Below are 13,642 nucleotides of genomic sequence, written 5' to 3'. Positions count from 1 at the left end.
TAGAGTTTTTTTGTTTTAAATGGTACCGGTGTGTACTATTTACTCAGGCAGCAGATGGATGCAGACTTCTGCCTGGAGGATGATGATCTTAGCATTTGTAACTAAGATCCAGTGCTGTTCCCACAGAGGCTGAGGAGTACAGGAAACTTCAGTATGAGGAACGTTTTCATGCTATATAGCAGTGAGGTATGTTCAGTCATTTTTTCTGTAGAGACTGTATTTCAGAAAGGCTGACAGTATCCCCATAAGGGTAAGCAGTAATCCTAAGAGCTATAGAAGGGCATTACTAAGCTTGCATAAGGGGCTAATTAAAAAATGGTTGACACTGAGTTTTGAATGTTTGTGGGCAACTTTGAGGGTACGCTTGGCTTTTTTTTGGGTGTCGGAACCCACATGGCTAGTTTAAAACCGCTCGTGTGCGGTTCTTTGAGGCTGTAGAGACATCGAGTGAGATAGGCGGGGCCTATTTTCGCGCCTCAGATGCGCAGTTTTCACTCAGCAAGCTCCAACTCCTGAGGGCCCTTGTGGATGTTTTGGGCCAAATCGAAGCTTTAACCCCATATTTACTATCCCTGAGGGCAGGTAGGCGCCACAGCAGGGCTGTGGCAAGGTGCTGGGGGTGTTTTTTTCCGGATTTAGGCCTTAATTCAATCCGGTTTGCACAATAAAGGGTTAAATGTTAAATTTTCTTGTGGGGCAAACTTAACTACACATATAGTCTGCTATCAAAAATTTGAAAAATTTGGTGCATTTTAAAGCAGTTTTGCAGAACGTGTATGCTTTTTTTTTCTCTTAAAGGCACAGTACCGTTTTTTAAGATTTATTTTTTCACTAAATAGTGTTTATTATGCTTGCTTGTAGTCATTACTAGCCTGTTCAACATGTCTGACATTGAGGAAAGTCATTGTTCAATATGTTTAGAAGCCATTGTGGAACCCCCACTTGAATGTGTCCCTCATGCACTGATAGGTCAATAAATTGCAAAGAACATATTTTAGCTTCTAAAAGTATGTCGCAGGATGATTCTCAGTCCGAAGGGAATCGGGTTATGCCATCTAATTCTCCCCAAGTGTCACAACCATTAACGGCCGCACAAGCGACGCCAAGTACTTCTAGTGCGTCTAATTCTTTCACCCTGCAAGATATGGCCGCAGTTATGAATACTACCCTCACAGAGGTTTTATCTAAGCTGCCTGGGTTGCAGGGGAAGCGCAGTAGGTGTGGTGTGAGAACAAATGCTGAGCCCTCTGACGCTTTATTAGCCATATCCGATGTACCCTCACAATGTTCTGAGTTGGGGGTGAGGGATTTGCTGTCTGAGGGAGAGATTTCTGATTCAGGAAAAATGTTCCCTCAGACTCAGATATGACAGCTTTTAAATTTAAACTAGAACACCTCAGCTTGTTGCTCAGGGAGGTTTTAGCGACTCTGGATGATTGTGACCCTATTGTAGTTCCAGAGAAATTGTGTAAAATGGACAGATTTCTAGAGGTTCCTGCCTACACTGATGTTTTTCCGGTCCCTAAGAGGATTTCGGACATTGTTACTAAGGAGTGGGATAGACCAGGTTATCCGTTCGCTTCCCCTCCTACTTTTAAGAAAATGTTTCCTTTATTGGACACCATGCGGGACTCATGGCAGACTGTCCCTAAGGTGGAGGGAGCTATTTCTACCCTGGCTAAGCGTACAACTATACCTTTTGAGGACAGTTGTGCTTTCAAAGATCCTATGGATAAAAGAATTAGAGGGTCTCCTTAAGAAAATTTTTGTTCATCAGGGTTTTCTTCTCCAACCTATAGCGTGCATTGTTTACATAACTACTGCAGCTGCTTTTTGGTTCGAGGCTCTTCAGGTTGAGACCCCATTAGATGATATTCTGGATAGAATTAGGGCTCTCAAGCTAACTAATTCTTTCATTACAGATGCCGCTTTTCAACTGGCTAAATTAGTGGCAAAGAAATCGGGTTTTGCCATTTTAGAGCGTTATGGCTCAAGTCCTGGTCTGCTGATGTGTCATCAAAATCTAAGCTTTTAGCCATCCCTTTCAAGGGTAAGACCCTATTCGGGCCTGAACTGATAGAGATCATTTCAGACATCACTGGAGGGAAAGGCCATGCCTTTCCTCAGGATAAGACAAATAAGATGAGGACCAAACAAAATAATTTTCGTTCCTTTCGAAACTTCAAAGGTGGTCCCTCTACCTCTTCCCCTGCTGCAAAGCAAGAGGGGAATTTTGCTCAATCCAAGTCAGTCTGGAGACCTAACCAGACTTGGAACAAAGGTAAACGGGCCAAGAAGCCCGCTGCTGCCACCAAGACGGCGTGAAGGGGTAGCCCCCGATTCGGGACCGGATCTAGTAGGGGGCAGACTTTCTCTCTTTGCTCAGGCAAGAGACATTCAGGACTCCTGGGCTTTAGAAATCGTTACCCAGGGGGGTATCTTCTAGATTTCAAAGATTCTCCTCCAAGGGGGAGATTCCATCTTTCTCAATTGTCTGTGTAGAAGACCTATATACCATGGGAGTGATCTGCCCAGTTCCGAAAACAGAACAGGGGCAGGGGTTCTACTCCAATCTATTTGTGGTTTCCAAAAAAGAGGGAACCTTCAGACCAATTTTAGATCTCAAGATCCTAAAACAAATTCCTCAGAGTCCCATCTTTCAAGATGGAGACCATTCGGACTATTTTACCAATGATCCAGGAGGGTCAATATATGACCACCGTGGACTTATCTACACATCCCTATCCACAAAGATCACCAGTTCCTCAGGTTCGCCTTTCTGGATAAGCATTACCAGTTTGTGGCTCTTCCCTTCGGGTTGGCCACAGCTCCCAGAATTTTCACAAAGGTGCTAGGGTCCCTTCTAGCGGTTTTAAGGCCGCGGGGCATAGCAGTGGCGCCTTATCTGGAGTATGGAGGTAATCGGACTAATGGTAGCGGCAATGGATACAGTTCAGTTTGCTCGCTTGCATCTCAGACCACTGCAACTATGCATGCTCAAACAGTGGAATGGGGATTATGCAGATTTATCTCCTCAGATAAATCTGGATCAAGAGACCAGAGACTCTTCTTTGGTGGTTGTCACAGGATCATCTGTCCCAGGGAATGTGTTTCCGCAGGCCAGCATGGGTCATAGTGACGACGGACGTAAGCCTATTGGGCTGGGGTGCAGTCTGGAATTCCCTGAAAGCACAGGGTTTGTGGACTCAGGAGGCTCTCCTCCCGATAAATATCCTAGAACTGAGCGATATTCAACACGCTTCAGGCGTGGCCTCAGCTGGCTTCGGCCAGATTCATAAGATTCCAGTCGGACAATATCACGACTGTAGCATATATCAATCATCAGGGGGAACAAAGCGTTCTCTAGCGATGATAGAGGTTACCAAAATAATTCGATGGGCAGAGACTCACTCTTGCCATCTATCAGCAATCTATATCCCAGGAGTGGAGAACTGGGAAGCGGATTTTCTAAGTCGTCAGACTTTTCATCCGGGGGAGTGGGAACTCCATCCGGAGGTGTTTGCACAATTGATTCAGCAATGGGGCACACCAGAATTGGATCTGATGGCGTCTCGTCAGAACGCCAAACTTCCTCGTTACGGGTCCAGGTCAAGGGATCCTCTGATTCAAGGTCCGTTCCAGCATCCAAATCTAGTTTCTCTGCGGCTGACTGCTTGGAGATTGAACGCTTGATTTTATCCAAGCGGGGTTTCTCTGAGTCGGTCATAGATACCTTGATTCAGGCTCGAAAGCCTGTCACTAGGAAAATTTATCATAAAATATGGCGTAAATATCTTTATTGGTGCGAATCCAAAGGCTACTCATGGAGTAAGATCAGGATTCCTTGGATTTTGTCCTTTCTCCAAGAAGGATTGGAGAAGGGGCTATCGGCTAGTTCCTTAAAGGGACAGATATCTGCTTTATCAATGCTACTGCACAAGCGTCTGGCAGATGTTCCAGACGTTCTGTCGGGCTTTAGTTAGAATCAAGCCTGTGTTTAAACCTGTTGCTCCACCATGTAGTCTGAATTTAGTTCTTAAAGTTCTTCAAGGGGTTCCGTTTGAACCTATGCATTCCATAGATATTAAGCTTCTATCTTGGAAAGTTCTGTTTTTAGTTGCTATCTCTTCGGCTCGAAGAGTTTCTGAAGTATCTGTGTTGCAATGCGACTCGCCTTATCTTGTTTTCCATAAGGTGATTTTGCGTACCAAACCTGGATTCCTTCCTAAGGTTGTTACTCATAGGAATATCAATCAGGAAATAGTTGGTTGTTCTGTGTCCTAATCCTTCCTCTAAGAAGGAGCGTCTGTTGCACAACTTGGACGTGGTTTGTGCTTTGAAGTTTTTCTTGCAAGCAACCAAGGATTTCCGTCAAACATCTTCTTTGTTTGTTGTCTATTCTGGAAAACGTAGAGGTCAAAAAGCTACAGCTACCTCTTCTTTTTTTGGCTGAAAAGCATTATCCGTTTGGCATACGAGACTGCTGGACAGCAGCCCCCTGAAAGGATTACAGCTCACTCTACTAGAGCGGTGGCTTCCACATGGGCTTTTAAAAATGATGCTTGTGTTGAACAGATTTGTAAGGCTGCGACTTGGTCTTGGCTTCATACCTTTTCCAAATTTTACAAATTTGATACTTTTGCTTCTTCGGAGGCTATTTTTGGGAGAAAAGTTCTTCAAGCAGTGGTGCCTCCTGTTTAACCATCTGTCTTGTCCCTCCCGTTCATCCGTGTCCTGTAGCTTTGGTATTGTATCCCACAAGTAAAGGATGAATCCGTGGACTCGTCGTACCTTATAGAAGAGAAGTAAATTTATGCTTACCTGATAAATTAATTTCTTCTATGGTACGACGAGTCCACGGCCCGCCCTCATTTTAAGACAGATTATATTTTTTTATTTTAAATTTCAGTCACCTCTGAACCTTTTAGTTTCTCCTTTTTCTTCCTGTACCTTCGGTCGAATGACTGGGGGGTGGAGCTAAAGGAGGAGCTATATAGACAGCTCTGCTGTGGTGCTCTTTGCCACTTCCTGTTTACTTGTGGGATCCATGGACTTGTCGTACCATAGAAGAAATTAATTTATCAGGTAAGCATAAATTTACTTTTTCTCTTGTGATTCAGATGGCATACAATTTAGCTTTGTGTTTGTGGTCTTTGTTGAAGAGGATACATAGGGAAGGTAGCATGCCTGTGTAATGCACTGTATGGCAGCAAATACTTATTCCATCTGGGGCCCTTGTGGCTGTGTAACATAGGGCATCATTTTAGCCATATAATGCTGCAGACGTGCACTCATAAACTTCAATAGACAATATATTGTACGTGGCTCAGCTCAGTCTTTTTTTTTTTTCTGAGGGAATATTTTTACCAGGAAACTTTGCAGCACAACTTACATCGGCTGTTTCTGCTGCGCTGAGTTCCTTACTTATTGCAGGTAAGAGACTAAAAGTAGCAAAGGGCCGCTCCAAACTCAGCAGCAGCATTCGATCCTGGTCTCTCACTAGTGACGTCAGACATCACAATAGAAATACGGAAGCAAATAAAAAATGCACGTAAGCAGGGTGCAATGCCGGTTCCCAAGCAGTGAACCAACTGCAGATCAAACTTAGTAAAGTTCTCCAGCAGCACAGCAGTGTATTAAAAAGATAGATACTGTCTTTATTAGCCAACAAAAATTAAGTTGACTGTCCCTTTAACATTGCCCAGTTTTGCATAACCAACACTGTTATATTAATATACTTTTTACCTCTGATTACCTTGTATCTAAGCATCTTCTGACAGCCCCCTGATCACATTTTATTTATTGACTTTCTTTTTAGCCAATTAGTGCAGTGTCTGCCACAAGCGTGCTCACAATGTTATCTATATGGCTTACATGAACTAGCTCTCCCCTGTTGTGAAAAACAAAGCATGTGATAAGCGGTGGCCTTCAAAGGCTTAGAAATTATCACATGAGCTTTCCAAGGTTTAGCTTTCAATTAAGAATACCAAGAGAACAAAGCAAATTTAGTGATAAAAGTAAATTGGAAAGTTGTTTAAAATTACATACCCTATTTGAAACATGAGGGGTTTTTGTTTACTCTGTCCATTTTAAAGAAAAAAAGCTTTATTTCAACATATTTAAAATGGTTGGTACAAAGCATAGTCTGAGTAAGCGCCACTAGGGGGTACAACGCGTCAAGATGTTTTGTCCTTGTTTATTTCAACATATTTTAAAATGGTTGGTACAAAGCATTTAGTTTAATACACTGCTGTTCTGCTGGATATTTTTTTTTTTTTTTTTTTTAATATACTATGAGACTAAGATGAGTTTCCTGATTCAGAGGAAACCTGCTAACACCAAGGCTGCTTTATTCTGTTTATCTCAAATATCTGAGAATGGCCATACCTCAGCGGTCTCTGAAGGTGAGATCTGATTCGGACTTGGCTTTGGACAGTCCAGTAGAATCAGAGGTTATTAGGTTTAAGATTGAACACCTCAGTTTATTACTTAAGGAGGTAATAGCTATATTGGATGTCTCAAAGCCCACAACAACAGACTCCTAAAGTTACTAAGCTGGACAGGGTTTTTGATGTCAAACCTAAGTCTCTACGTTATTCCAGTTCTGGCTCGTATGTGACATTTGTAAGGAATGGGAGAAGCCGGGTAAACCTTTTCCATCTCCTATTTTAAAAAAGAGGTTTCCAGTCTGACTCTGTTTTCGAGCTATAGTGTGTACCATTCCTAAGGTGGGTGGAGCTATCTCCACCCTAGCCAAGAGAACTACTATCCCTCTGGAGGATAGTACCTCATTGATTGATCCCATGGATAAAATATTGGAGGGGTATTTAAATAAAAATGTCCTCCATCAAAGTCTATTATGGCAGGCATAGCGGCAGTTGCTGGAGCGGCTTCGTATTGGTGTGACTTCTGATCTGATTCTGGAGGAGACTCCCTTGGAGGAGATCCAGGACAGGATTAAGACCTTAAAATTTGCAAATAACTTTATTTGCAATGCCAGTATGCAGGTCTGTCAGAGTGCGAAGACCTCAGGTCTTGTGGCTGAAGTCCTGGTCAGCAGACATGGTTTTCAAATCTAGACTGCTTTCCTTACCTTTTAAGGGAAAGTCTCTTTATTTGGTCCAGGATTTTATTTCATTATCTCCACTGACTGGAGGGAAGGGGGCCTTCCTTCCTCAGAATAAGAAGTCTAGGCCAAAGGGTAGTCGGGCTTCTAATTTTCATTCCTTTCCCAATTTCAAGGGACAGAAGTCCTTGGCCTCCTCCAAGTCAGTCTGACCAGACCAAGAGTTCCAGGAAGCCTAACCAGCCATGGAACAAGAACAAACAGTCCAAGAAGCCTGCCTCTGAAAACAAGATAGCATGAAGGGGCGGCTTGATCCGGGACTTTCCTCCTTTCAGGATGCCTGGATTTGGTCTCCCAAGGAAGATCGATTTCAAATCTTGTCTGCCAAGAGGCAGATTTCTCCTATCAAGACTATCCTCAATGCCAGTAAAAAGAAAGCCTTCAATGTGTAAGGGACCTTTCTTCTCTGGGAGTGATTGTTCCGGTTCCTCCGGCAGAGCAGGGCTTGGGGTTTTATTCCAACCTTTTTGTTGTTCCCAAGAAAGAGGGGAAACTTCTGCTGTATTTTAGGTCTAAAGTGCCTCCACAGATTCCTCAAGGTTCCATTCTTCAAGATGGAGACTAGCCAATCCATTCTTCCTTTGGTCCAGGAGGGTCAGTTCATGGCCACTATAGACCTTAAGGACGCATACCTCCATGTTCCTATAGACAGAACACCTGGACGATATCTTGGTTCAGGCTCCCTATTTTCATTTGGCAAGATCTCACACAGACGGTCTGTTGTCTGTCCTTCGCTCTCACGGGTGGAAGATGAATCTGGACAAAAGTTCCCTGGTTCCAAATACCAGGGTCTGTTTTCTAGGGACAATCATAGATTTGGTCTCCATGAAGATCTTCCTGACAGAGGTGACAGTCCAAACTTCTCTCTGCCTTTCTTTCCCTTCAGTCCTTTGCATGTCCCTCAGTAGCACAGCGCATGGAAGTACTTTGTCTCATGGTGGCCTCCATGGACATTTTAGTAATTTTGCTTGCTTCCATCTGAGACCTCCAACTATGTATGCTCCGACAATGGAACGGCGTTCATTTGGACCTATCTCGGATCGTCCTAGACAACCTCACAAGAGAATATTAGTGGCCCTTGTTGGGATCATCTGGCTCAAGGCATGTGCTTTTTGAGACCATCTTGGTTGATTGCGACTATGGGTGCCAGCCTCTCGGGCTGGGGAGCAGTTTGGGGTCCCTTAAGAGGTCAGGCATCCTGATCACTGAAGGAGTCTGCTCTTAACTCCAGAATATTTATTGGAAGGACAATCTAAAATGCTCTGGTAGTGTGGCCTCCACGGAGTTCTGTCCAGTTTATCAGATTTAAATCTGACAACATAACTTATGTGGTTTATATCAACCACCAGGGAGGTACAAGGAGCTCTTTAGTAGGGCTGCACCATTAATCGCCACGGTTTAAAAACTGCGAGAGTATGCAATTTTTAGTCCCGCCCAGAAGTGACATCAGTCGCTGCTAAGCTTGTTCACATGGGGCGAGTGAAGAGAAGATCCTGAGCGCACATGTGACAGGTCTCTCTCTCCCTCTGAGCAGTCGATGGTCCTGGGGAGGAGGGGCGGGACATAGACTGGGAAGGAGGTGTCTAGCAGATTGGTGGACTGGTTACTGTAGCATGAGTGGCCCATTGGAATTTTGCACCAACATGACACTAGCTTTTACATTACAGGCGGTGCTGTGGGATCATGATACTTCCTGTTCTGTCACTACAGTTCCTGTGAGCTTCACGTATGAGGGAAAATATTAACTTGTTCTAATGTTTAAAATGCACTGAGGTCCCTGGGAGGCAGCTGAGAGGCAAATAAAGTACCGCTTTATTATGCACTGTTTTAATTTGAAATAGACTTTTCTAAGCTGCCTCCCAGGGACCTGAGTGCATTTTAAACATTAGAACAAGTTAATATTTTCCCTCTGATGTGAAGAGGTGGGGCTCACAGGAACTGTAGTGACAGAACAGGAAGTATCATGATCCCACAGCACCACCTGTAATTGAAAAGCCGGTGTCGTGTCGGTGCTAAATTCCGATGGGCCACTCTCATGCTACAGTAACACCAATCACCTGCTAGACATCTCCTCCCCGAGGCCATCCCAGGAACGCTGACTGCTCAGAGGGAGAGACCAGTCACGTGTGCAAAATTAAGGTGTTATAGTAATTTTATTAAAAAAATCAGGATTTTTTTTTTAAGGCAGCACCTTCAGGCACCTATATACCCCTAGTGTCCCTCTTTCTCTTCCTTATTCCCTCGGCTGAATGACTGGGAGTATGGGAAGTGGGAGGGGTACTTAAGCTTTGCTGGGGTGTCTTTGTCTCCTCCTGGTGGCCAGGAGTTGAATTCCCAACAGTAACTGAATGGAATTGTGGACTCTCCATGCAAGGAAAGAAAATAATTTATCAGGTAAACATACATTTTGCTTACTTAAAGCATGTAGAGAGTTCAGCCCCTGTGATGTCTGCACTATCTTTTCTTATAAAAAGCTGGAGAATCTTTGATCAGGGCCATTGTTTAGCTCCTAAAACCATGCATCAGAAAAGCCTTTTAAGTGTATCTGAAATAAAACCACTGATTTTAGTCTCTCTTTAAAGGTTACTGAAATCCAGGAACTGGACCAAACTTGAATTGGGTATTCATGTGAAATGGTTTTATTTAGAACAGTCTGGTCATTTGCCTGGTGATGACATTTTATTCTCAGATGCTGAGGGGACAATTTCTATAAAATGTAAATGCTACAGAGGGGAATAATGGGTCTCAGGTTGGTTCTAGAGCCCCTAACCATCTTCTTAAAGGAGTACTTCAACGTTTCACCCTCTACTTGCAGAGGCAAAACCTAGTTGAGGCTAGCAGGGAGAGGAGCAAAGCTTAGGAATGTTAGGGTTGTTTTGCTGCCTTCTGGTGGACAGGCGTTGTATTCTCATGTGCAATTTTTTTATTTATTATTGTGGACTCTCCTATGTTATTAGTAGTTGTAGTATTTATAAAAAAAAATCTAAATTTATGTAGTGTAGCAATCTAAATTGTGCCTTTCATTTGTTTTTTTATAAATTTGTGGTTTTTCATTCCTGCCACGGTCCTTTTGAGATTCCCATTAAAGCTACTTAGGCACAACCATCCCACAGTATTGCAGTATCTTGCACATGCTTAGTGCCTGCACGGGACAACTGATTCATTTTGCCCAAGCAAAGTAAAATCTGTCTCGTGCATGAACCTACATTTTACTTTATTGAATTGGTGTTGACACTTCATGTAGCATTTTTAACCACATCACTTTGATCCCACTAAATTGTACTATTTTTTATTTTGCAGACTGAGCCTCTCCAGTCCCTAATCGATCAGTATCATGCTGCAACGGGTTTGCCCAAGAGAGGAAAAGTCTCCTTTATGTTTGAAGGAAAAAAGCTACAAGGGAAAAGCACGGCAGAAGAACTGGGTTTAGAGACTGATGATATTATTGAGGTTTGGCTCTGAGCTCCATCCCTCATCCTGATCAGTTTTTTTTTTAACCTCTTGCAAGAAGCTCTTAATCCATCTGCCTGGTCCCTGAAAGTCAGGATTACTGCATGTGTGAACTTTGAGTCTGGTGCACAAAATAAATCTCAGGATTGCGACCATAGGAACACAGACTTAATTTTATGGTCTCTCCAGGTTCTAGGCAATATTTTGTTCCAAATTTATATTTTTGTCCTCTGACTGTTCCAGATTTGTCTTTAAACAAAAGTATCAACTTATCCAGCCTTCTAGTGTGTGGATCACACTTGCTTAGCTAATTGCTATAGGATAAATTAAATTGGGCTCTTGTGCAATAATATAAGGTCTATAAAACTTCCTCTTAAAGTGACTATCAATAGCAATTTATATTAGTTTTGTCTTTTTGTACAATATAATTTTTATTTTTTTCCCTCTACCCAGTTCTTATTGTTGTAAATAGAAATTCCAAGTCGTGTTTAGGGTCCTCAATAAAATGTTCTTGTTTTTATTTTGTATAATAAAATTCCAGGGTGTATCCTGGCCCTCTCTTTTCACCCAATTGGGTGTATCTGTACTAACTGTAGCCCACTAAGCTGTAATTTAGAAGTGCCAGCAATGTTAGAAGATAGTTGTCCCTAAATAGTTCAAAGCAGCTTGGGGGTGGCAGGAAAAACACTTGCATGCAGGGCAGGGATTTAAAATGAGTTGTTTTAAGCCAAGTGCAATTGGCATTAACTTGCTTGTGTTCATGAAACCTTGTATGTTAGGCAACTTTTACCTCTCATGAACAGGACTTGAACATTCTTTAAATTCTGCATAACTGGTTTTGATTGACGCTTGGGTTCTTGAGAAGGAAGTACAGTCATGTGTAGAATGTGCCTAATTTGCCATCTATCTTTGGGTTGCTCAAACTTCAGTTTGCCCTGACAGTCAGTCACTATAGAAGTTGTGCTATGTCCACACGTCTATATCAAACTGTTAGCAGAGAGAACATGGGGTGTGTGTGTGTGTGTGTGTGTGTAGAGAGGCTTCCATGATGCATGAAGGCAAATTTATTTCTGTAAACTCATTATGTATTTACTTCACTCATCTGCAGTTAATTGTCTAGTGTCCAAATCTAGTTATGGTGATCCATACAGACTATTACACAGGTAAAGTTTCCATATGTATTTGTGGGGGGGTTCCCTCTATTCTGGAATAGAACTATTACATTGCAGCAGTTATTTTAAATAAAGTGGTTAAAAACAGGGATGAATGACAAACCATCACACCCCTGTCTCAGGTGCTTTTTTTTTTTAAATCTGTTTCAGACCTGAAACATCTGCAGGGCTTCTACTAGAAATTTTGGGGTCCCTTACTTAACCATTGATCAGGGCACTGCCACCCACCTTTGACATTTATGTCATTTTTGACCAAGTGACTAAAACATGTATATATGCACTTTATTACTAAGTGTAGTCAAACTTGTAAAGGTAGTAAAACACAGACACACTCACACACATAAGGATTCACATATAGACACTCTACCAGCCACGCAAAAAAAACAACACAAACGCACTCAGCACTTGTTTACATTGACCTGTCAAGAAATGAGGTAGGCTACAGTTTTGTTAAAAAAAGAGATTTACAAAATATGGCGTTCTGATAATCTTTTTGGCAAGGAAGATGCTAACAGCATGCAGTGGGCTGAAAGGAAGGTCCCTGAACTGATTAAAGAATAATTTAAAGGTTTAGTGGTGGATTGGTAACTTCCGGAAAGGTCTCATAGTCTGTAGAAAGATGTGAATAATCAGTAGTAAGGTCAAAATGTCCTAAAAAGGAACAGACAATGGACACACAAACTCTCTTGCACATACACACATATACAGAAACACCCAAAGACATACACACAAAAAATGCATAAAGACATACCTACACCCACCCTCACTGAGACACCCACCCTCACTGAGACACCCACATAAAACACACAGATACACACCCACCCTCAGAGGCATCCACAGGAAGTATGCAGACATACACTCCCTCACAGAGAGAGCCACAGAAAATGCACAAAGACATTTGCACACTCCCTCACAGAGAGAGCCACAGAAAATGCACAAAGACATTTGCACACTCCCTCACAGAGAGAGCCACAGAAAATGCACAAAGACATTTGCACACTCCCTCACAGAGAGAGCCACAGAAAATGCACAAAGACATTTGCACACTCCCTCACAGAGAGAGCCACAGAAAATGCACAAAGACATTTGCACACTCCCTCACAGAGAGAGCCACAGAAAATGCACAAAGACATTTGCACACTCCCTCACACTCAGACATAAACAGACACTCACAGGAGGTAAAATTTCTGCGCATTTCCATCCTGTAAATCAACAGTGTGTGACATGCATGATGATAAAAAATAGCAGAAATTAAGAGATCACTTTTTAAAGAATCTTATTGGCAAATGTGCAAACAAAATTACTTCTGTGACTTCAAAATTGTACATTAATGATATATCAGAATGGATAGATGAAGAAAAGTACCACTTCAAACATGGTGTGCAAATGTTCTCATCTGTCAGCTGTGCTCTCTATGGTCTTGGTGGAACCATAAGCTGTGTTACTCAGTCTTATACCATTAGATCTGTTTAAATGCAGGATTTAGGCTTGTTTGTATATATTTCAAAATTAAGTCAGCTGTAGTGTAAACTGAACAGTGTTAATTTAACCTGTCTCATTTCAAACACTGACCAATCTTGGCCTGAGAGTATAACATTGTATGCAGTTGTAAAAATATTAGATATAATACCTCCTGGGATCTGGAAAGTCCTTGCATAAAGGGGCAGTAGACTGGAATGTAATTAAAATATATAAAAAAAAATGCATCATATCTGCCAAAAGGGCACCTACCATTTTTGTGTATTGAGGAGGAAACATTTCTGCATGGTTTTAAATATAGAATTTCTACAGCATTGTCAAATTATAAATACACTGCTGCATATTGCTAAAGTAGTTGTGTTTTTTTATGGACTCCTGGCCCCACCATACAACTACCACACTGAAGTTACAATCT

The 13,642-nt window shown here is 42.2% G+C and overlaps 1 protein-coding gene across 1 annotated transcript in view; it reads left to right on the top strand.

The window, feature by feature from the left end:
- The window catches only part of NFATC2IP (nuclear factor of activated T cells 2 interacting protein), a 43,744-nt gene extending 31,886 nt beyond the window's left edge, over positions 1 to 11,858 (top strand). Inside the window, exon 9 of the mRNA XM_053694295.1 lies at positions 10,427 to 11,858. Coding sequence (XP_053550270.1) covers positions 10,427 to 10,588 — 162 coding nt within the window. The 3' untranslated portion in view covers positions 10,589 to 11,858. The remainder of the gene's footprint in view (positions 1 to 10,426) is intronic.
- The last annotated feature ends 1,784 nt before the right edge of the window (positions 11,859 to 13,642 follow it).

The sequence above is a fragment of the Bombina bombina genome, chromosome 11 (genome assembly GCF_027579735.1).
Source record: "Bombina bombina isolate aBomBom1 chromosome 11, aBomBom1.pri, whole genome shotgun sequence".
In the NCBI taxonomy this organism is placed as follows: domain Eukaryota; kingdom Metazoa; phylum Chordata; class Amphibia; order Anura; family Bombinatoridae; genus Bombina; species Bombina bombina.
Note: the sequence above shows the minus strand (reverse complement) of the source record. Positions and strands in the feature narration are given on the sequence as shown.